The 23,602-nt window shown below is 39.4% G+C and overlaps 1 protein-coding gene across 3 annotated transcripts in view; it reads left to right on the top strand.

Annotated features, from left to right (window-relative positions):
• MTA1 (metastasis associated 1) overlaps positions 1 to 23,602 on the top strand; it is an 83,707-nt gene that overhangs the window by 5,619 nt on the left and 54,486 nt on the right. For all 3 annotated transcript variants that reach the window (XM_026853744.1, XM_026853742.1, XM_026853745.1), the window contains exons 2-5: positions 11,247 to 11,314; positions 13,733 to 13,826; positions 21,577 to 21,703; positions 21,873 to 21,936. In XM_026853744.1, coding sequence (XP_026709545.1) covers positions 11,247 to 11,314; positions 13,733 to 13,826; positions 21,577 to 21,703; positions 21,873 to 21,936 — 353 coding nt within the window. The remainder of the gene's footprint in view (positions 1 to 11,246; positions 11,315 to 13,732; positions 13,827 to 21,576; positions 21,704 to 21,872; positions 21,937 to 23,602) is intronic.

The raw sequence follows: 23,602 nt of genomic DNA, 5'->3' as shown, positions 1-23,602 counted from the left end.
TTTATACTTGCTGAAGTAAGTGAGGAGGCAGATGAACCACTTTCAGGGGAAGGATGTGTGAAGTACCGGTGAAGCTTTCAGGCTGTGTAGCCCAGCCCAGAAGGAACCATGAACACAGTCTCCTTTTCCAGCTTTTTGGCTGGATCATGTTGAGGAAGGAGGAGTGTTCCTAAGATAAATTTTACTTGAGGCTGATCAATGAAGTAAAGCGAAGAAGTTAGTTGGCAGCTTTAAAGTGGGTTTGCAAGTGAAAGAGAAAATTTAGGCTTCAGTCTTTTACACGTGTGTTAGTCGCAAGCTGTTTAGTCTTCGTGGCGCCTGGAATTTCACAGCTCTGGTTCTGTGCACTGCCAGATCACCAATCATGATCTGTGTCAGATGTGGCCGTGGTGATGTTTCGGTTAAATTGTACATTATGTGCTCTGGTTAATTCAGGGACTTTATGCTTTTATGCAAGATGTAGGAGGACAGACGATACTTGATCAAGCATAAAGTTAGTGTGGCGTGAGCAGATGATTCCTGATTTAGCACAGAGTTTGTCCTTACAGAGTTAAGTTATCAACATCTGAACAAATTTGAACCAGCCAAGTGAGACTGTTTCTGTGGATGTTTCTATTGGTAGTGGTGTCAATTTAAGCAATGCCTGCTTGCAGACACTTGTTACTGTCCTCACGTTGCTTTCTTAGCCAGCTTGGTGTGACAGTGCAGCGAAGCACATCAGGGAATTGGTTTGCTTGGGAAGAAAGTTTTTTGACCTGGATGAGTTTCTAATCAGGTTTACCATGTGCCTGCCTCCTCCCATCCAAGAAAAAGCTGTCACAACTTGAGGGGGTGGGATGAGAGGGCGGGGGATGAATCAGCTTCACTGGAACTCTTGTTTGAAGAAACATCTGCAAAACTATGGCAGGAGTTTATACTTTATCCGTGTTTTACATTGTGAAGCTGTGATGTTTTTGATCTGGCACTGAAACCCCTAGCTCTGGACTTAATATACTGTCATACTGTGGCCTAAGCACTTAATCAGACAACACAGCGTAAATTGAAGTCAAAACATTGCTCTTGAACAAACACAAACAAAAAAACCCAACAACTTTTTTGTTGTTTTGTTTGTCTCTTGAGGGTGATACCAAACATGGTGTCTGAGTACTTCAGAGGTTCTTGTTTTGCAACTCTGGAGATAATTGCAGGGAATACGAAGCTGATTTCTTGTAATCTTCTGTGCTGCCTAAATATCTTTTGGAAAATAATATTTTTCTTATCTGTCCTTAGCAATGAGAATTGCAATGGAACAGGCTGTTCTTTTGGCTGCTAGAGAAGATGGTTGTTAGGGTACAGTTTGAGGATACTCCTCTCCTATGCTCACACACCCCCCCTCACACACACACCCCCAAATACTCCTGATTTTAAGAGTTCTCTTCTTACTAGTTCCTCCATCTGGTCAAGTGTTTCTCTGGCTCTTCTGCCCTGGTGTTCTGTTACAGCTTACCTTTGGGGAAAGGTTTTTCTTTCTTTGAGCCTGGACTGTTTCCATGAGCTAGTTCATGGTATTGCCCCACAAAGAATTATTACACTGGTGCAGATGAGATTACGTAGGCTCACAATTTTGCTACTGCGGATGATGTTTGTATAGCTATCCTTGGGAATTGAAATAGCAGAAGAGGTAATACAGAACAGGCTTTGTGTCCAGAGGTCTTTGAATCATGCTTAGATATCTCATGTAAAGCAGAGAATTAAAAAGCAGTTCTCCAGGAATATTTAGTGTATGCTTGTCTTGCAGGAAGCTGGAGGGAGTTAACTTAGTGAAACTAAAGGGTCAGTGCTGCATGCAAATGTGCCTCAGTTATAGCTGGTATATTGGGAGTGGATTAATTGAAATGGGTTTCCCTGTTCCTGTCATATAATTGATTTCTAGCAGCAGAATTGCTTCTTTATCCTCGGGGTAGTACTTTGGAAACAATTTTATTTCCAGGATTCTCAAAAATTCTATTTTCAAGTCCTGTTTGTACACAGTCTCCACACCTTACCTTTAAGCTGGCATCCCTGGTAGCAGTTGCTTCAGCGTGGCATAGTTCTTTGCTAAGAAAAGTGACCCATGAAGTACAGCAGACACCCATAACCTCTTTTTCACACGTACCAGCAGAGTGCTGTCCTTTGGGTTTTTCCACAGATCTGCAACTGAAAACAGCCAACAGTGCTGTGAGGAACAGAAATAAGAACAATGACTTTATCTAAAATTGCCATGAGGTGGTTCTTCTCCTTCTTCTGCTCCCAGTCCTTTGTAATTTTGCACTTCTACTGGGAAAGGTATCATATGTAGGAACTGTGCCTCATCCAGAACTGAGATCTCGAGTCTAGATTGTCGCTACTAGGCAGAATACCTGCCTTCTTCCCCAGCAGAGAGGGTAAGCATTTGGGAAGACACTAGGTCATAATGAATCAGATCGAAAGTCAATTGAGCCTGGGACCTAACTTGAACAGTACTGACAATAGAGGTGTTGGGAGGGGTGTAGGAAAGCTTCCGATAATTCTACCAAACACTGTGGAATCTCCAGTGATTTGCTTTAAAATCTAGTTATTAATTGTTTCTGAAATGAGAACCATTTAATATCTCTAATTGTCAGTCCTATCTTTCTCACTTTCTCTTGTAGTTTTAGTATCTATGTTTTTAAGATAGGGAACAGCGATCAGAACTTAATTATCTTAGAGACTTCTGTCCCTCTGTGAAATGTTTTAAATCAAACGAAGGGTTCAGGAGTTAATAGGGAAGAACTAATGCATGGATAATGGCATTGCATAAACCTTGTTTCACACTAAGAATCAGGCAAAAAAATTGTATAAGGTAGTTGGGAATTTTTCTTCCTCCCTTTGACAGGATAGAAAACAAAGAGCAGAAGACCTTTGGGAAGTTCCAAATCCCTTAATGTTGCAGTTTAAACTGGATCAAACAACTGTCAGTTTGTCCAAGCAAGTTGCATGTCATTAACTTAGGGGTTTTTTTGTTCCAAAAAGGTAGAGTATTTCTTAGCTGAAGTAGAGTTCTGTGTGGTAGATTATGAGTTTTTGTTTGTAACCATTACAGGTCCTTCAGAATTTTAACTCGTGGTTTATTTGGGTAGTTTTTTTGAAGTATCTCTTCCTACATGAGCTTGCACTGATAAAAACTTGTGTCACCTTTTTTTATAGGTCTGTACATAATTTGTAGTCCTGTTACAGGTACCTTGCCATGAACAGCTTCTACTTTAGGGTAATGGTTTGGGGAATATTGAACCTGGATTTTTGGAGGCAAGTCAGAGAAACTGATATGTAGGTTTTGTCTCAAAACAGCCAAGTTATTTTGGCTGTCCCTTTCTAGATACAAGTTCTGCACATTTGGAAGAAAATGTGATGTGAACATTTTGTTTGCCATATGAATGTGTAGATAATCCTTGTTTCCTGAGCGTTTTACAGTTTGGGAATTTTTAAGGTGAGGAGATAAGAACTATTCCTCCTTCTTTATGTTCGTGGCTTTGATCACATTTTCCAGGGCAACACACCTTTAGAAATAAGAGTTTAGGCATTAGAAAGAGATGAATTAACAAACTCAAGAAAATCAACTACCTGTTTCTTACAAGCATGCTGACTCTCAATTAAAGTGTGGTATTAAAGTATGATAAAATAAGGTGTTGATACTTGCACTGATTATCAGCTGCTACCTACTTTCATACAGGTGTGTGTTTCATGAGGACTTGGCAAAAAGTACATGGGTTTCTCTCACTTGTGTATTTATGAATTTGTCACTTTTTTTTTTTTTTCCTTATCACTGCTGGGGACCAGAATGGCATCTTGTTCTATGTTTTGTTATTGAAAATAAGAGTAGATGCTGGTATGAAACTGAGAACATGGACTTCTGCCATGCGTTTTGAATATGTGAGGCTGAACTTCCTTTAGTACAAAGCAGTCTTGAGCGGTGCTTTTGCATGCATATGTGTGTAGATGCATGCTTGGAATTTGATTGTCGTTACAGAGGCTTTAGTTTATTAAATGAAACTGAGTTGTCCTTTCCTTGCACGTATCCCGGCTCTTCACTTTATAGCTCCAGGGTTCTTTCAAATCATGTTGTTTTTCTTGGAGAAGGGTGGAAAGGGGAAGTTGAGCTGAACATATTGCATATCCTTGTATATGAACACCTATAAGTTTATTCTTTCTTTTGAGTTTTACAGTATTATTATATGAGCTGGTAGAATCTGGAGAGGTTGAATGCTTGCTCACTACTAAAGTGATTGGCACATGGGTGTGATGATGATGTATTTGTGTTTTAATACCTAGGATGTTTTCTTCCCAGTACATCCCTGTAGGCTCAGGATTGTACAGGCACCCTTGTTACACTACACTGTCTGCATGCCCTCCAGGAGGGTAAAATCAACTCCCCATTGTAAGGGCTGGTCTTGTAGGGGAAACAAACATTCATTTTACATGATTACAAAACAGCATTGTAAATTGAGATTTTCTATACATATAATTTCAGTGTGTAATTAATTAGACATAGCTGCTATTTTTGGAGGGAGTATGCTCATGTAGCTCCCTGTGTATGCCACTCAACATCTACTGAACCTGGAGCGCTATGGGAGCTAGCAGAGGAGTCATGCTGTAGAAACTCCCAAGTGAAGACTATTAATTGCCAGGCTGAAGTAGGAAATCATAAAGGGAAGGGTAGGGCTGCAGCAGTTCCTTTAAGAGTGTTTTCTGTGGATCACTCAGCTTGTGCCTGGAGCCATCCCACCCTCCTTGAATGAAGGTTGCAATGTCTGTAGACCTGACTGTGACCTAAAAACATTTGACCGACTGCCAGAGTCTGCTGGGTCCTGTGACCGGTAGCTGTTTAGGATGGCAGCCTTCATTGCTGAAGGAAGCCTTGTCTGTGTTTACCTGACTTGGGACTGTGTTCACTGTGTAGTCGCTATTTTGGATGGGTGTGCATGCACTGACTTGGGCTGTCATTGCAAATTTATATCCAGGAAGTTTACTGCAGGTTTGGGGCTTAAGGAAGTGGTGCAGTGGTGTGTTAATCTTGATCCGTTGGTGAAAACCAGACTTTCTGCTTCAGCAATGAGAACTTGTTGCTTAGGTCATTTTTCCCTGTTTTGTTGAGGCTAAGTCTTTTTATTGAGAGCAGACAGCTAATCTCAGGAGCATGCTGTGTGAGCTGTGGATTTTTCTCATGAGCATGGTCTCTTTTGAGACATGTGTCTCAGTTAAAGATCTCAGTCGAGGGTTATTTTTTTTAATCTCTATCCTCATGAGCGTTTTGACTTGGTCACATTGCTCAGAAGACCAAAGCTAGCTCAATTTAACTGGGGTGCCTCATCCTGCCCTTACTAAATAATAGTGATGGTTTGCTGTTAAGTGTATGGGTGAAGATTTCCGCAGAAGATGGTGCTTCCTTTTGCATGTCCCTCGCTAGATGGCTATAGGTATTTCAGATGCTTGTGTGCTTGGTTTGTTCCATTTCTACTCCTTTGTTAAGGAGGTGAGCGATACTAGTGGTGTTGCCCATACTGCAGCAACCTGAGGATGAGGCAGCACATATCTTGTGCTTGCAGTAGCCACAAATACTGCCGTCCAGTAGATACTTACTGAACTTGTGCTGACAGACTGTCTAATACCTTTGTTGATCTAAGAAAGATGTTAATTGTAAATACCTGGTTGGTGTATACTGCTAGGTGTATTGGACCTCTTCAGTCTTTTAACAGAAAACTGTTTCAGTTCTGCATTTTTGGTGATGCAAATACTGTGCTCTTAAGGCTTTCTCTGCTGAAACTCTATCTGTACTGTAACTAAGCATTTCATCAGGTGACAGCTGCTGTGAGTATTGCTGTTTTTTGAACAGCCAGAGGCAGTGGGACCTGGGCTCTGTCAGGCGAGATTGTTTGACTTGTAGGCTGAAATCAGTGTAGCCTCTCCAGCCTCCTCTTTCACAAGAATGTAGACCAGAAGGGACTGTATTATCCAAAATGTTAAGTGATTGACAGTTTCAGGACCAGGCAGCTGAGTAGTTTGAAAACGAGCTTACTGAAAGAAACTGGCCCAAAGTTGAATTGGAAACCCAGAGTGTGACTTTCCATAAGAGAAATCAAAAAGTAAGCAGGTCATCATAAGTTTATGCACTCTCTTGATGCTCATCTTTAATTCAGGGCAGCAGCTTTGTGGATTGGACAGGGGAAATACTTGCATCTATCACAACTGGAAATGCACGTTGTACCCAACAGTGGTAGTGAGTGGAAAGAGGAAGGCTCCAGCTTCCCTCATGTCCTGAGTACATCTGAGGCTAATGCAGTACACAGTGTGTAAGACTTTCTGGAGGTAAGGTAGGGAGTATTCAGTGAGGTCAGTCCTCAGAAAGTGCTTGTAGCTTGAAAGGCAAATGTAAATTGGGAAGGATAAAAATACTTTTGGGCATTTTTGCAACTCTATCACTCAAAAGCCCATAAGGTTATTAGGTAGCTCAGACATGTCTAATCTTATATATGACCTTTAGACAGTGTGTGTTCTTTTGTGGTACCCTCTCCTGATTTTCTTTTCCATGAACCCATGTGGACTTAACAGCTGACATAAAGAGGGCAGAGGGGGAAGCTATTTTGCAATAATGCCTTAAAAGCATATGAGAGCAAAAAGAAAGTCTGTTATGTTTATTGCTAATTGAGAACAATTCTTTTACTGCCTTTGTGGAAAATTTCCATCTTCTGTGGTCTGTAAGCTGTCATTCTAGTTTCAGCTGCTGTACTGCTGCAAGTATGCTTGTGTCTGTGTGTTCTGGCAGTTGAGTACCTGTGTAATACAGCACTGTTTTCTGGTAAACTGTGCAGATTCTTCAGAAAAAAAATGTTATGGGATATGAAGACTTTTGGGGGCGATTTATATATGTGGGTATTTCTGTTCTATAACAACATAGGCAAGAGGAAGAAATACATCTTGAGTTTGAGTCAGAAGGTGGTGATAAATGTGATGGTCTTTACTGTCTTGTGATACTGCCACAATCCTCAGTCGTTGCTTTAGCCTGATCACAGATAATTCTGAAATGTGCATGACTGATGCTGTTAATTACAATCATGATGTGGATGCATGGCTGATTAATTTAGAGATTGTGTAAACTGCAAGCTGTTGTGAAGGTATGGGATTGAGCCTCGAACCTTTGTTCAGGTGGTTGGGTGGGAAGGGGTGAGCCTCATGCGTTTTATGGTGGTTGCTGTTTGTAAGGAGACATGCCTGCCATGCTAGTCCTTTTCTTCAATTGTCTAAGTAGGAAAGCCAATAAATTAGCAAGGGTCGACAGTCTGTTGTGTTTGAAGGGTCTGATGACTTTTGCTTGCTATAGGGCTCTACTTTTCTGTCCCTAGGCCTTATTTTTTGTTTTAGTGTAAGCGTACTCTTTCCTTCCTGTTCTGCGGTAGGAGCTGAGATGCCTGTCTTCCTGTTGTTCAGAGGTTTGTTAATTTTGTCTCTTCCCCATCCTATCAGCCCAGGGCACAGAGACTCTGGCAGTTGTGCATATACAGGATGTCTCCCATTGACAAATGGATTGTTGGGGGCTTATAGAGGGTTTCTGCTATGTGATGTGCAGTTGTAGCTACTGTCCTGAAAGCAAACTGGGAATGGCATTAGTTGCGTAGGCAATATGAAAAGGATGCACTTCCATGACGTGGAGGAAGCTGGAGGTGAAGGGGAAGTGCTGCTCAAGGGGAGAGGAGGCACTTTGGAGCATAGGGGTCAATGGATCATGGTGCTGTACCTCCTCTAAACCCACTGCAGGAAACCAGCCTCCAGGGGTTTTGTTGTTTGTGGAAGAATTTTAGGAGTGCTCTCACCTGCTAAAGCATTGGTTTGGAGACTGGTTTGTTGAACTTAAATTTCTTTGTTGTATGTGCAGAATAGCAACTCGAGTGTTTCTCTGTGCAGGACAGCATTTTAATTTTAGTTAAAGCATTTAAATCTCTATGAAAAATGCAAATTACCTCTGATTTGTTTACATTCTGTGTTACTGATTTGCTGTGCACTCTGCATTATTGCAGAGAGGAAGAAACCCTTTTCCAGGTAATTTGAGATGGGAAATAGGTCTCCATTAGTTGCATAGCTACTGGTGAAATGCCTAACATAGTTGTGGGATTAGTCTAAAACATGGATGAGATGTACTGGGCTGTGCATTGGTGACTCGATGAAGTCATTAGCACTGATCTAAGTATGTATCTGTATGCTGTGTCAGCTCTTGTAGCATCCCATGGGACAGTTGAGGTTCTACCTTCCAGCCAGCAGCATGCAGTTGGCTGTGCTGTGGGGGTGTGTTTGCAGTTGCTGATCGCAGAGAGTGGTTTTGGGGAGCTTGTTGCTGCTGAGTAAAACAATGTTTCGGGGAGTTTATTAATCAAAACTGTTGGATACCACCATGGACTATTCTTTGGTAAACCGTTCATCTGTGATTAAACTTCCTTTAAATCCACACCAGATTTTACAATCAATAAACTATAGTTACATAAAAAATTGAGTAAATGTTCACTTGAGGTTGAAAACGTGTCTGTGGGAATATATGCAGATAAACACAAAAAAGCCGTTAGAAAAAATGATGTGAACTATGAACATTTGTAGCAGTCACCTGAAACTTGTAGAGACAAGGTTATATTTTGAAGACAGAGATTGACATTTCCTTTAGTTTTCATTTTCAGTCACAGTATTCACAAATGTAAGATTTTTGCATCAGTGCCAGCCAAAGTACCTGAAGTGAAGAGTAGGTGGTTGTCTTGGGAATAGCAAGAGGGGTGGGGGAAAGAACTTGAACTTTCTCCAGGTGTGATGGAGCCTTGAGGTGAGTGAGATGTGGCAGGTGATCTTGGAGGCACCTCGAAGTGTCCATATCCTCTACCGCAGTGCCTTTATAGGACATGAGTAGTGTGCTGTGGTTTTACTCTTCAGAGTAAAGAGAAATCTCTGCATGGGAGAGATTTCTCTTTACTCTGCTGATCTGTAAATTGCTTAATGCTTGTCATTGTTGTTTCAGTCAGCAGTTGTTATTGCTGAAGCTGCCAAATATCTGTTTGGTTTTGTGACTTCTGGTAGAGTTGGTCATAGTAATGTTGAGCCTGTTGTTTCCCGTTTGGTGTGCCACACAGTTTGGGTGCTTGGGAGTGGAAGTTTAGAATCCGGTTACCTGGGTGTTTAACCATTTCTGAGAACTTTGTTCTTCTACAATGCAGATGTCTAATCAGAGTTCTTTAGATGAGATCATTCTCCAGGCAAAAATCCATAGAAAGTGATGTTTAAGAGAAATCGACTCTTGCAGTTGGGAAGAAAGTTTTGGAGTCGCTCGGATGCATGTGTGTTAGTGTGTGTGAAGATAGCTGGTGATCAGTTTGAGAGGTCTGGAGCACAGAATGCACGGAAACATAAAAAAAAATTGATGTATTTCTACACTTTATTAGCTGTGGTTACACTGCATGGTTAGGGAACCCAAGATGCACACTGTTTGAGTATTGGCATTGCAACACAGTCACTCATCCCTTCAGCCAAGACCAGGCTGAGACTTCATTGTCAAGGTGTCTTTGCAACTTATGACATACGACGCATTTTTTTGAAAGATGAGCTTGGAAACCGATTTTTACAGTCTCAAAAGTGACAGTTTTTAACCCCTGAGATTCTTGGCTTGGGACCGCTGTCCTAAGGCAGCCCTGTTGAAGGGTCAGGAGGGCACTTGAGTCGTTTGCAGGGAGTGGAAGCTGCAGGTCCCAGCGGTCACTGCTCTGCGCTTGGGTCTCTCGTGGAAGGTAGCTTGGGCTGTTAACTCTGGGGAGACCTGCGGATGATGGGATCTGGCTCAGGCAGGGATTATTAAGCAATATTCAGAAATCATTATAAATGCTATAAGTAAGTTGCAAAGCAGGTGATCATTGCCTCGTATCAGCAGCAGTCAGAAAATACCGGCATCTGGAGTTTGAGTAGTTGTTCCGCGGGGAATTGGAAGGGCTGCTGTAGAATGTGGTGGGTGAATGCTCTTACGTGTCCCTGGCCACCCTGGCGATAAGAAGGGAATTGTTAACTCTCATGGTGCAGCTTTTCAGGAGCAGAGGCCCTTGGGGGGGGGTGTCTTCCTCTGGGCTGGGGAGGAGTATCACTGATGCCCACTGTCTTTAACACGCATTTCAGGGAGATTGAGGCCAACAGCTTTAGCCGTTGTGTCTCTTTACAAAAGGCTACCACCGTTAAATGCTCATTCATCGCTGGAACATCATGCTAATGTTTTCGCTGCAGAAGATTACCTGAGTCGTGCCCAGGGGCTACGGGTGTTTTGCTCCAAACACAAATGAGCTGGGAAATCCTTTTAAATTTGGTAGATAGTCTTGGAAAGAATCTTTGTTAGATCTGCATGAAAGGTCAGCACCTGAGGGTGTGTGGCTGCAGAGGATGGTGAATTCAGCCCTCTTTTTGCCTTACTTAAAACTTAGGGTTTGGCTTCTGGGTATTGGGAGATAAAGGCCAAATCCGTTTAGGACTCTTTAGCTTCTGTTTCCTTACCTGTAAAAACGAGTGGTTAAACTTGGAGCTCAGTGATACGAAATAATTTATATGGCACTCCTTCATGTTTCTCTGATTTTTTTGGTTTTTTTTGAAGGCACTACTTTGGGTAAAGAACTAATTTTCTTCCTGTAAGTTACTTACCCTGCTTGAAAATGAACATTACTGACCTGTTTAGCTTACTATATGGAGTTTTTTGAGGGTATTCTAAGTTAATATAGGTGTAAAAGACCAGGGAGTAGAGAAAGAGAGAGACTGAAACCATTTGTGTTCTAAGTAAATGGGCAATACATGTAAGCTGAGCTAGTGGGAAAGAGGAAAGATTGTATATTGCTGGTGAGAAGTGGCTAGATTTTGCTAAGAAGCAGCGAGTAAAGACAACAGTGTGATCAACGTGGAAATAATCTGATCAGAGAGAGAAGGAAGATCATGTGCTTTGGTTTCCAGACTGACAGTAGAGCTCCATTTTATTTTTTTTTTCCCCCAACAGTGAGTTCATTGCCTTTAGACTGCACTCATGTATGTTCCTTATACTGGCACTGATTTCGTATTTCCTTGCTTAAAATTCCGGATTTAGCAGGAACATTTGGAATACCACTTGTGCCAAGAAATTAATTTGATATGGTGTGTCTAACAGGTATACATGTGAGGTTTTGATTCGATTTCTAGCAGTTTAGCATATTTTAAAGTTTTTTTTTTCTTTTTGTCAGATTATGTCTACTTCGAAAATTCTTCAAGTAACCCATATTTGATACGAAGAATAGAAGAGCTCAATAAGGTAAACAATTTCTTCCATCAAGTCTTTGAAGTTAATTGAATTTATGAACTGTTTGATTTGATTAAAATCAAAGCAATTCTTTAGCAGTACTCTCGTCATTAGAAGCTTAAAAATACTTTTGTTCTGATAATTTTCTGGAATGCTTTCAGACCAGCTAGATTGTTCTCCTTTAGCATGAAAGGACTGAGGGACAGGGGTAGGTCATTCTCAAGGTGATGATGCACACCTGTAGGGTAGGATACTTCTGCAGTTCTTCAATTCCGTGCCAGCATCATGTGATATGAAGATAATAAAACAGTTTGCCTAGAGGATGGAGAGCTTTGTAATTTGATCTTTCGGGGGGTGGGGGGTGGGGAAGACTCTTGCTCAACAGGAAGGTTTGGAACTATTATCTGCTTCCTCAGACTTTGTATTTGCTGGTTGTCTTCTGGGCCAGTGTATTATTTCATCTGCCAAATTTCCCCTTCATTGGATCTAAAAGGGAAGCATGCTAGCTGGTATGTGGGAAGCCAACTGATGCCCTCGATGCTGAAATTTTATCTAGTTGAGGAGGAAGGACTGTTCTGAAGCCATTAGCTGTGCCACTTACTCAGGTTTAATACCAGCATGTCCATTGCAGCCCATACAGAAGGAATGTAACATTGCTGGTTTGGATTTGAATTTAAATTAACTGACTAAAATTAGATCTCTTTCTTCAGCCACCAGTGATGGAAAAACATGCCTTTCTAAAACAGTTACTTGGAAGAGAAAAGATAATGTCAAATAAAGAATCTGAAGGCTAGGACATTCTTGTAACCCCTTTGTGGTGGACGTCTTTTGCGGAAATACTTTGCCTCTCTTCCATGAATGAAACAAGGGCAAATTCTTAAAATATTCCCAGTAGATCCATAGCCATCAGGTATCAATAGCTGTATTCCATCAGCTATAGGGTGCAGATTTGTTAATCAACTTTCTAGGAAAGTGGTGTTCTCACTTCTTTTCCCTCTTCATTCTTCCCCTCTTTGAAAAATGAACTTGCAGCCTGGCTCTCATCTTGCTGCAACTCTTGCTTGAGCTATAATTTCTCTGACCTACTCTTTGAAATGGGTTTTTCAGGTTGAAATTAATCATGTATCTTGTGTTGCCTTTTTTCCCTGAGTCTAAGTGAAGCCTGGTCAATTAAGTGAAATAGTTAATTCTACACTGTAGCAGTGTTCTAACAAGATGGCTCCTGTCTTTGTATTTTAGTCCTCAAAATTTAAAAATTCTGAATTACTTAACAGAAAAGGATAGAAATCCTGCAGGCTCTGTACCAAAAAATGGTAGACTGCAAGGGGAAATACTTGTGCATGTATGTATTGTCTGATTTTTTTTTTTTCTTTGCGCTAAGAAAATTGGTGTTATAAAAGATGAAACTTCCCACATTCACATCTTAGCAACAAGCATGTATACCAGTTTTAATTCTGTTTTCTTGTGGACAGATTGCTGGTGCACTGCCTTTTTTGGAGGCTTCCCAGAGGGCAATTTGTATCTTAATCTTCTAGTTTCTTAAACTGTGTGCCATCATCATAGTTTCACTTCAGTAGTCTACAATTCTAGCTACAATTATTTTAATTTACATTTTCATTATTTATTTATTTTAGAGTCAGTAGATTGGCTGGGGCTGTTACAAACCAGTGTGTGTATTTTCCCTAGAGTTTGTATAAAGGCAGTTTCACAATTTGGCAGGTGCCATCTTATAAGTGATTGATCACCTCTTTCATTATAAGAGTACTAAGAAAAAAAATTCCAAACCTTTCAAAAATTCTGATTTTCTTTTCTTTTTTTTTTTTTGTGGTATCTTGTCACTGGTGTAGAGTTTATTTTCTGGTGCACCTCACTTGGTTCTCCTTTTGGAATGACTTTTTGGTGGAGGCCATTGTTCAGCTCAGCAGTGCTGTCAAAGAAAGAAAATCTTACATGATTTCTTTTGTGAAAGTAATAATGCCTGGGTTCTTTCTTGCTTTCCTGCTGTCCTACAGAGTTTGGAGAACAGCCTAAACCTGAACTCTGTTGTTATATTTCACAGTTATTTTTATTAGGATTTTAAAGATGCTTTTGAATTTTACTTAATGTAGGCATCACTTGAAAAGTATCAGTGGCTTGTTAATATGTTGTAGATGCAGGTAGATGTTTCTTCTCATTATCTGAAACATCTGTAACTGCTAAAGATGGTGATCCTGCCGAAACAATTGGGAGGGAAGGGCCAAAGTTTCCCTACCCTGGAACTGATCACACCAGAGTTTGTGTGTTAGATAATGTGTGTGCAGCTGGAGGCTGCTAAAAGGCGATGCTATGTAGCTCTTGCGCAAAATACCAAATTACTTTTGAAGTTCCTAGTTCTGTGTATGCAGATCAGTTCTTTATTTGTGCTCATTTAAAATTTTTTTTCTGTTTCAGACTGCCAATGGAAATGTGGAAGCAAAGGTGGTATGTTTCTACAGAAGAAGAGACATATCGAGTACACTTATTGTATTGGCAGACAAACACGCAAGTAAGCTTGTTTGTGTTCAGATTGCTTCTGTAAAAAACGGCCAAACTTGAATAGAACTTTTATATGCAGTTTCCCTTAAACCTTTTAAAACTTAACTTGGTGTATGGCTTGATTATGGTAGGCACAGGACTTAAGACATCTTATTTGCCCCACAGAAGTGAATTTCTTCATTTTTGGAGTGAGAGGAAGCATTCTCCCCATCTCATGTATTACTTCTCACGAATTATTTGGTTTGGTTAGTAGAGTAAAAAAAAATGCAAACCCTCAAACTTTCTTTATGAGTAAATCAAATAGACTGATCATAGGAAACCAACTTAAAGCATGGCCAGATGGAAACTTGGCTAAGAGGAATTCTCATTAAATTTCAATATTAATAGCTTTCATCTGAACATGCTCAGTAAATACACTTCAAAAGCACTGCATTAGGTCATACTATTGCTATTTTGAATATTTCAAGTCTTTTTGTTAGGAAAAAAATGCCTAAGCTCGGAGGAAACTTTGAGTACTGTAGTTACTTTCTGTTTTTTAAAAAAAGCATGAAACTAAACTATCATAAAAATCAGGGGATTGTTCATGCTACCTTATGTCTGCCTCCCTTGCATGTATGCATTGTGTAATTAATTTCTTGATATTTTTTTTTTATTACTTTACAGAATGTTGTCTTACGTTGGCATTTACTCCTTTACCAAGGAGATCAGAGGCATGTGAGACAGCTATCAGAGTAGAGCTGGAAGTTTATTTCTAAACAAAAATTTTGTTTTACAATTCTCCCTCAATTATAGAAACAGTTTTAAAATACTAAAAAGTGTATACAAAAACCAGTTATGTGTCAGTATAGATTAGATGCTTGCCTATATAAATTTATAAGGCTGGATACTGCAGAAATACCCAGATGGATTAAAAAAGCCCAAACCAACACACAAAATAGGAGACAAATAATTGTAGATCTGTGCATCTAAACTCCAAAGGAGGTGTCAACATGGTGCACTAGCTGGCTCTCAAGGGGGGCATCCATCTCTGGGGGAGAAATAGTGCAACATATTATGTGAAGTTGGACATCTTACCTGAGTTGCTTCCAGCCTTTTTGACTCCATTCTTGTTGCCAGTGAAGATTAGATTTAGGTTCATTGCACCTTCCTTTGCCAGTTCAACATCCCTCTTGTCCCATCCTTGCAAGGTGATGGACACAGTACTAACAAAACAGATATGTTGAAAGGGAAAAAGAGACAAGCAGGTAGAGTTACTAAACTGTTTTTACTTGTAAACAATGGAGTATGTGAGATGTAGCTGTTCAGATTGATTAAAATTGAGGAAAAACCATGGACAGCAGTATCAATCCTTGTAATTCAAGGCACATACATAAATGAAGAAGCAGCAATCAGATCTGTCTGATCATGTCAAAGTTATGATTTAGCTTCCAAGCATCATTGTCTTTTAATGTGCTTCTTGGTGTGTGTATGAATAGACTGTGATGTATATGTAATACACATCTACATAGTTGTGCTGCATGGGGATTGATTAAATCAGATACTCTGCTTTAACAATGGATGTAATGTCTTGTTGTGTTCTCTCAGTGCTGTAGAACCACTGGGCAAAACACACAGCAAAACTAGCCCCTTATTGATAAATTGGAGTATTTTCTGTTGTAGATTCTAGTCCGAATAAGTCCCTCCATTGCACCCATTACCATTGAGATGAATTTTGCCTGTGTTGCAGAATTGGGGTAGCAGGCAAGGCTTTTTTGGTATCTCTTCAGTGCAGCAGTATTCATTTTATCTGAGAATACTGAAGCTTAATAGGAACTTCACCATAAACAACATGACTATTGATTGATTACTTCATCTGTATCTCACTTCACTAGATTTAGTAAAGTGAGCAGGTAGGAATGATCCAAAGAAACACATGTCTGAGGCTGAAAATGAAAAACATTTGAACCTGTATAAATGCTCTTTGAACTTGCAAAGACTGATTTCTTTCCATGATAAGAAATTTAAGTTGTTTTTTTAATGAAAACGAATAATTCGTTGTTCATACTCATTTGTGTTTGGAAGACAGGAAAATTCTTCTATACCACAATCCTATTAATAGAGCCACCAGAGACAACTGATGCTATCACTTAGTGTACATTTCATTTGTAACTAAAATTTTTTTCAGTATGTTTCTTTCTGGTGCAGAATAAAATTGCTACTAAATTACTTCCATTTATTTAGATAGATACGCTGTTGTGTGGCCTCTCTTCTTAAGGATGGAGAAGAGAGTAAAATTAAGCTTTTGGACAGCCATTAGTTCTTTACTCTGGGAAAAAAAAAATCTACATCCTGCTGAAATTAAATTTTGTGGATTTTAAGATTCTAGCACAGATACCCAACACTGTCACTGACTTTCAGTTCATTTCCATAAAGTCTCCTGTTGCCTCATTTTGATGCATTTGCAGTAGATGTACGTATCTGCATCGCTGATCTTTTAACTGCCTTTGTTCAGCTGATTAATGGAGCTTTCTGACTGCAGACATTTCTGGATTCACACAGTCGTCTTTTTAAGATGCCTTTATTTTAGACCTACTGTTGAGATCAGTGCAGTCAGAGAACCAAGTAATGGGAAGATATGGCCAGAATGTGAATGGAAAAAAGTATATGTATACTTTTGTAATATTTTTTTCTCTTCCAATAAAGGAAGAAAAAAGATGTGATTGTGGAATGAATGTTGCAAAGTTTAAAAGAAAATTAAAAACCGCTTATACTTTAGCTTGTATAATCCATCAGATATCTGAAACAGACAAGTCTGAGATATATTGTCTTTTTCATAACTCTTTATAAAGAGAAATGATTTGTAAGCACCTTATTCTGTAGTTGGTGACTGTAAATTAGTACCTGATGTATGCAACCTGATTCTTGGATTTGATCTGTGATCCTACTATTTTTATCATGATATAAAGCTTGTCTGGGCTGTCCTATAAATCTTCAGCCTTACAATGGCCTCCATACACTGTTAGCACTTTTTATTCACAAGCCTCTTTAATCACCTCGCAAATTATTCAAGGGAATTTCTCCACCTGTTTCTGAAATTAACCTGCTTCACCAGTATGAGTCTATTTAATGTTCTTGCCCAGAGACTTTGTAGTGGTTTAAGTTAGATATTGTATGCAAACAACATTGCAGGCAGAACTTGATGGAAGAGAAGCGAGAAAGACAGTTTTACTCCTCAGGCTACTGTCGGATGTTGTGCCTATATATTTTCTCTCTATATAGTTTTTATATAATGTCTTACATAGTTTCTTACATAATTAAGTAAATATTTCTAACAGAGGGAACACAACCTCCTATCCTCCCTTCTAATGATCCACCTCCAACTATCTGCAGATACTTGTGACCTGTCTTATGACCACAGTTTTAGCTTCATTAAAAGTGTTTATCCTGACTTGTAAAACAATGAGTAGGTAGTTGGTAGTGGTTGAAGAACTGAGTAGTTAGTGCTGGCCGGTTTGGCAGGTTTATGGTTAGATTTCAGCAGCTGGTGTTTGGGTGCCAGAGTGGTTTTGTAAATGCCAAAGCTTCTAAAAATAGATGTCTTGCAGCAGTGAGGTGTCATTGCTCAATCAGGCCCTGAGTTGCATGAGACCTGTGTGCCTAAACAGGTAGGGGTGGGGGTGGGGGGTCTGTCGAGTTTGGATTCTTTTATATTTAGATAACCCAGTCTAAATGCAGTTTGACAACAGCTTCACAAATGAGGGTTGGGGGTTTTTTTCTTCCATTTTCTTCCCTTTTTCCTCCATTTTCTCATACCACCACACATGCAGATTTAAGAGGAGTCAAATTCATTAACCCACTAATGACAGTTTGGCTCTGTTGTTACTGAGAGGAGGAAACTTTTTTTTTCTCCTCTGGGGGTGGTTCAGTCAGGACAGATACGCCTAGTGTCCAAAATAGTGCTTGCTCTTGGTGCTACCCGTAATAGTGTCCATGGCTGCTAAATATGATCACAAGTTTTAGGAAGGGGTTGTAGTGGGACGTCTTGATAATGTGGCAAACTCCTTCTGAAGTGTCAAGGTATAAGGATTTATTAAAACTTTCACCGTATTTTCTATAGCCACAAATCAGTATCTGGGTTTTGGTAGAGAGAAAACTAATAAGGCTGAGGTTTAATATAGACCATTTGAAACTGGACCTGGGTGAAGGAATGTGGTGTTGTATTGTTCATTTCTTCAAATGCAACACTCCTGTAATGTCCTTCCTTCGTTGAGCTGTTAAAGCACCAAGAATTTAAGCTTCCTTTGGTACCAGAGTAACTGTTGTGCAGGTCACTAGCACTGGATTTACTGTGTTTCCTGATGTTTTGACCCCGTGTTGTGTTTTTTTTTTTTTTTGTGGTTTTTTTTTTTTTTTTTTATGTGTTTTTGTAGTGATAACCATGCTAACTAATTCTTCTGTTGCTACAGACTGTCTCCCAGGCTGGACAACCTAGTGTGCTCTCTAAACCTAATTTCTGTATCTTGTTTGCCTTGTGCATTTCCAAATTGTGCCATGTAACTGCTTCTATGACACCCAGAGAAAGGGCTGGTGCTTTCTACCTCTGATGTTGTAGAGAGCCCAGTATGATCTATATCAAATTGCTGTTCTTTCTAGCGTCTAGCAAATATTGATGTTTAATTTCGCATCTCATACACCCAGTCATTTTAAATTACAATTATTGCCTCTTGGGTTTCTCCTGCCAACTCAAAGTTTACTCTTTCTAATTATTTTTCCCAGTATATGTTAGCTTTCACATGAGTCTTGCTGTTTGTGTCCAATCTGCCTGTCTTTTGTTCCCTATATAAGTCGTCTTCAAGCTTTGTTAATGTGCTATTAATGATACTGTCATCAAATATCAAATAATATTTAATCTAGTACACTCCTTGAAGCATTTCACTGGCTACTTCTGCATAGCTGATATATTACTGTTTGTATTAAGACTAAATGTTTAGTTTTAAATCTGCATGAGCACATCTGTCAAGCAGAGAGATTAATTTTTAAGTAAGGCTTTATGAGAGCATTGAAGTCCCAATATACTGCACCTACTGCATTCCCATAACCACTTATTCTGCAGTACTGTAAAAATGTGGGCATGTCTTTCTGAAAAGATTTCTTATATATTTAATATATACGGTTGTATTTTTTGGAGACTTCGGTCCGTATTTCTCATGAGTTACCATTCTTGAGAGGGAAGTCTGTTTCACTTAGAGCTTGAGTGCTTGAATTACAGGAGGGTGAAACACAGATGTGTCACACAGGCTTGTCCTGGAACCTGAGGCTGGGCCAGCCCCTGTTGTGGTTTACAGTCTGACTTAAGCCCTTGCTGTCTGCACAGAGGTGGTGAGGTGGTATTAGTTACAGTTTTGTCAAAGACACTTTCGTGTGACTTTAGTAAGGCAAAGGGGTTCCTGTGCTGGATCCAGCCTTGTATTCTCTCCTTTCCTTGATTCCAAGTGCATTTACCAGGTTCATTCTCTTCAGTACTAAATCATGGCTGTGAAAAAGGAGGGAAGGTGTTTGTGTAGATTTGTTTGTTTGTTGTTTCTTGGAATATTCCTACCTCTGTATTTGAGAACTACGATAACTTTTACCTTTGTGTGTGTGGAGCTGTTACCTGTAGAAGTGTCTGTCTTTTTTTAAAGAAAAGTAGTATTTATTGTGCTTTATTTTGAAAGGCTGTGCATAGTGGAGCTGGCATAAGAAGAAAATGTGTGCTTCCCACCTTTCTTACTTTATTACAAAAGCTAGACCCAGAAATAAAACACTAGTTGGAAGATGAGCCTACGTGAAGGAATGAAGTCCCAAAGATTAGCTTGGTTATGCTGGGTGGTTTCACTTTGTTTGTAGATCTGATTGGTACATAGTGGTTGATGTATTTTTAAAAAAATATATAATTTCTAAAAGATATAGGCTATTAAATTTACTGAAGATATTGAGGTTGCTCCTTAGACTATTTTTCCTGCATTACACAGTGCACTACTCTTTCTTCAAGAACTGTTGTAAGTGCAGGCATGAATGCCTTTTTGTGTATCCTTCGGTTTTTAGGCAAGATAGCTTGGAACTACTGACTTGTTTGTGAATTGCTGCTGGTATATTTATAGTGTAGGTCAGCAACCACAATACTAATTTTCAACTAAAACAGAATCCACTTCAGTAAATAAATTGCAGAACCATGAAACTGTGACACAAATGTAAATTTGGTGTTCTAGTTCCTAGGAAAATATTAAAATGTAAGTTCATACTGCTGTATGCTTAACAGCTCATATGGTATAAGAGCTATTGTATGTTGTAGTCTGGTTTAATTATGCTACTATTTTTTTTCCTTCCTTGTTGGACAGTTTACCTGAGGGGCATATAAACCATGGGTCTTTTTCCAGGACAGTAAAACAGTGATAAATTGCAGGGAGCCTGAAGGGTACATATTTTTTTGTCACCCCCTTTGGCATAATAGTGGCCTACTTAAAACTAAATGCAATTTTAGTGTTTTATAAAATTGAGATCTCTCTGCTTGCTTTATTTTGGGACAACTATGAGGATTACAGTTAAGTAATCTTAAGGGTATATAAATAATAACTGTGCCTGTATATGTTTCTGACTAGAAATGTTTCTTGGCAACAACCGTTGAATTAAGCTGCAGGCATAAGTCTGCTCTTTGAGAGTACTGCTGCCATAAAAATGAGAGTTTTACAATTCATGTATGAGACTTTACAGCTCATTCTGTTTCAGTCTGGGAAACTTTTCTCATGGTTTTGGAAAATGCAATAACTGCCTTAATTTCTTAGAGAAGGGAAAAGTCTGATGTTTTCTTTCACAGTCCTTCATCATGGTGAAGCTTTTCGTCTTTTTTTTTAATATTGTTCCTTTTACAGCTTTATCTTGCATAATTGACAGAGTACTTGCTGATGAACACAAAGCATATTAATAACTAGGTGCCTAGAGATGTGGTTTGGATCAGGTGTATATTAGTGTGGATGTGATTTCATATATTTACTTCGGCATTCAATTAAAAACGGGTTAGATGGAGATTGGATAGCTTGAAGCCAGAGATGGTGGATCCTGACTGCAGAATAAAGCCAGTTTTTGAAATGCAGGAGTACTGCAGTCCAGTTTGTGTGGTGTGGTAGGGGAGAGTGGGGTGCCAGACTGGCCTCAGGCACTTCCATTCCAGTTAATCTTGTGACTGTGAACTATTGACTGTGATTGGGGTGGAGAGAATAGCATACACTAAATAAATAAACTAACCTTTTCAGTGGGCATTTCTTGCAAAAGTTGAAGTTGGGATCAGACAGTGTAATATTCTGAAAGAGGAGTAGGGTCTAAGATAGCTGATGGCTGACAAAGAGGAAAGAGTTTGCTTTTACTGCCTTACACATCACATGTCAGCTTCTTGTTGATGAATCTGGCAGTGCAGTGATGGTCTCCAAGAGCAGGTCTCTTCAGAGCTTGTCTGTTGGTAGCAGATTTGTGTGACTTCCAGTTTTGTGAGCCAGTGTGACCTGTGTGTACCTGGAATGCTTTGATGCCAGTTGTGAATAAATGCGGTTCTTCACAGCCATCATTTAAAGGTTCTCTAATAATTATCTAATTGTTCGGTTGGCTGAAATGTGAGGGTTCAGATGAAGTTAGATTTAATCTAAATAATGTGTATTGTTTAGCAAAGGTTTTGGAGCACCTCATCCTGATTCACTCCGAATCAGTACTTGCACTGTTCTTGATGGTCAATGTTGTCTCTTTATAACTAGGAGAAATGGAAGAAGAGATGGAAAATCCAGAAATGGTTGATTTACCAGAGAAACAGAAGCACCAGCTACGACATCGTGAGTTGTTTCTCTCACGACAGCTGGAATCTCTGCCAGCCACACACATTAGGTAATGGCTATTTTGTTCTAGTGCTTTTTATTAAAAAAACTAAAAGGTATTATTGTTCAGGTATTGTTCAATGTAAGATTAAATTCTCTGTACAACTGCAGTAATACCATCTTGTGAATCGCATGAGCATTTAAGATGTTTTTTCATAAAATGTGTTTCTCTTTTTTAGAGGCAAATGCAGCGTTACTCTGTTAAATGAGACAGAATCCCTTAAATCATATCTGGAACGGGAGGTATGAACTGTTTTGTAATTTGTCAAGCTTGAACGGTTTATTCTGGTTCAATTTAAGATTGGTGGCACTTAGCAAGTTTTCTGAAAAGAAGGTGGTTCTTTAATTTCTACACATACTGGGCATTGACAGTGGGAAGCTTTAGGCTCCATGCAGTTCTCATTCTAATATAAAACTTCGTGTATCTAGTGGCCAGATCTGTTGTTACATCTTTGTGACAGTAAGCTGCCTCTCCTTCTGTAAAGAGAGCCCTACTTGCTCATCAGCCTGGCAATCTGAAAGTTCAAACCTGGAGGCTCATGCCCCAGACAAGACAGGGTGGGAGATACAGTAGTTGTAGAAGAGGGAGCAAGCCAGCAAGCTGTGTTTCTATATATTTGCTTTATCCTGAAATGTTACAGATTTCTGTTAATAAGGTTTAAGCTTTATCTTGCCTCAGATTTTGGAGGAGCTTGATTCCCTGTTTTTTTGAGTTCACTGTTCAAAATAATCTACCTGTAGTCCTTCATATGCCGCTGCCAGACACTTAGATCCTTGCAAAACTGCTTATCAGTTAACTTGTGAGTCCTGCAGAAATTTACCCAATCTGGGTCTTTAAAGGTACTTCAAACTGAACACTTGAAACTGAATTGTCTTGCACTGTTAATCACTATACAGAATATAAATTCTGGGGTTTACTTTTTCAGGTATTTTTTGACTTTTAATTAACTTTTAATTCTTTTAAATGTATATTACTATTTGAGTACATCTGCAAGCCTTACATTTGGATTTGAAAATGCTAAAATGTTATACAAAAGAGGAAATCTTGTAATTAAAAAAAGTAGAGTAACAGTCATTACCAGTCTTTAAGAAACAAGGAGAAAACAGGTCACTTTTTGCAAGGAGTTTACTGTAGTCTGTCTCATAGTTGGGCTTTCTTTTTAGCTTTCTTTAGTATTTATTTAAGCATAAGATTAGTTTTAATCTGATACTCTAAGAAAATTTTAAACAAAGCACAGGGATTAAATAGTTAGGTTTCTCTTTGGAATGTGAAACCAAAAACATGTCAAGTCTGCTCAGGGCTGCCAAATGGCAGCACATCAAACAAGGGCCGTTGTATTCAGAAATACTTGTAACCAGGTAGCAGCCTAGGATATGCCAATTTGAAAGAAAAAGTTAATCAAGCTGAAATTATTTCAGATTTACTAGTACCCAACTTTTAAGTAGTGATTGTTCTCAATTGCTCCCAGCACATTTTTCATCATCACCTTTATTACAGGTAGGTACACTGAGACAGGGAAAGGAGCTGGCTGCTGGCTTCCTCTAAACATGCAACTGCTCAGTTGCAGATGTAGGAATAGAAAGAGATTTCTTTTTTTCATCCTTTTGAACTCTCAAAATGTAAGATGAGTGATGTGGGTTATTTTTAAAATGGAGCAGGCACTTAGAGATTTCACAGAATGAGAGAGTTCCCTGAATGTGCCCTGTCACTTAGCTTGCACCACAGCAAAATACCATGCTAACTTGGGACAGATGGTAAAGAAATTAAAAGCTCAGGAACACAAATGTGCTTGGGTGGAGGGTTAAAGAGATTAAGAAAAGGAGATAGTTATTGCCTGGTGAATTCCTAGCACTGGGTGCTATTGTTTTGAATTGTTTCTTTCCTCCTTTCCTCCCCCCCCCCCCCCCC

The sequence above is a fragment of the Athene cunicularia genome (genome assembly GCF_003259725.1).
Source record: "Athene cunicularia isolate RWA chromosome 8 unlocalized genomic scaffold, athCun1 chr8_part1, whole genome shotgun sequence".
Taxonomy (NCBI): domain Eukaryota; kingdom Metazoa; phylum Chordata; class Aves; order Strigiformes; family Strigidae; genus Athene; species Athene cunicularia.
This window is presented reverse-complemented; position numbering and strand designations above follow the sequence as displayed.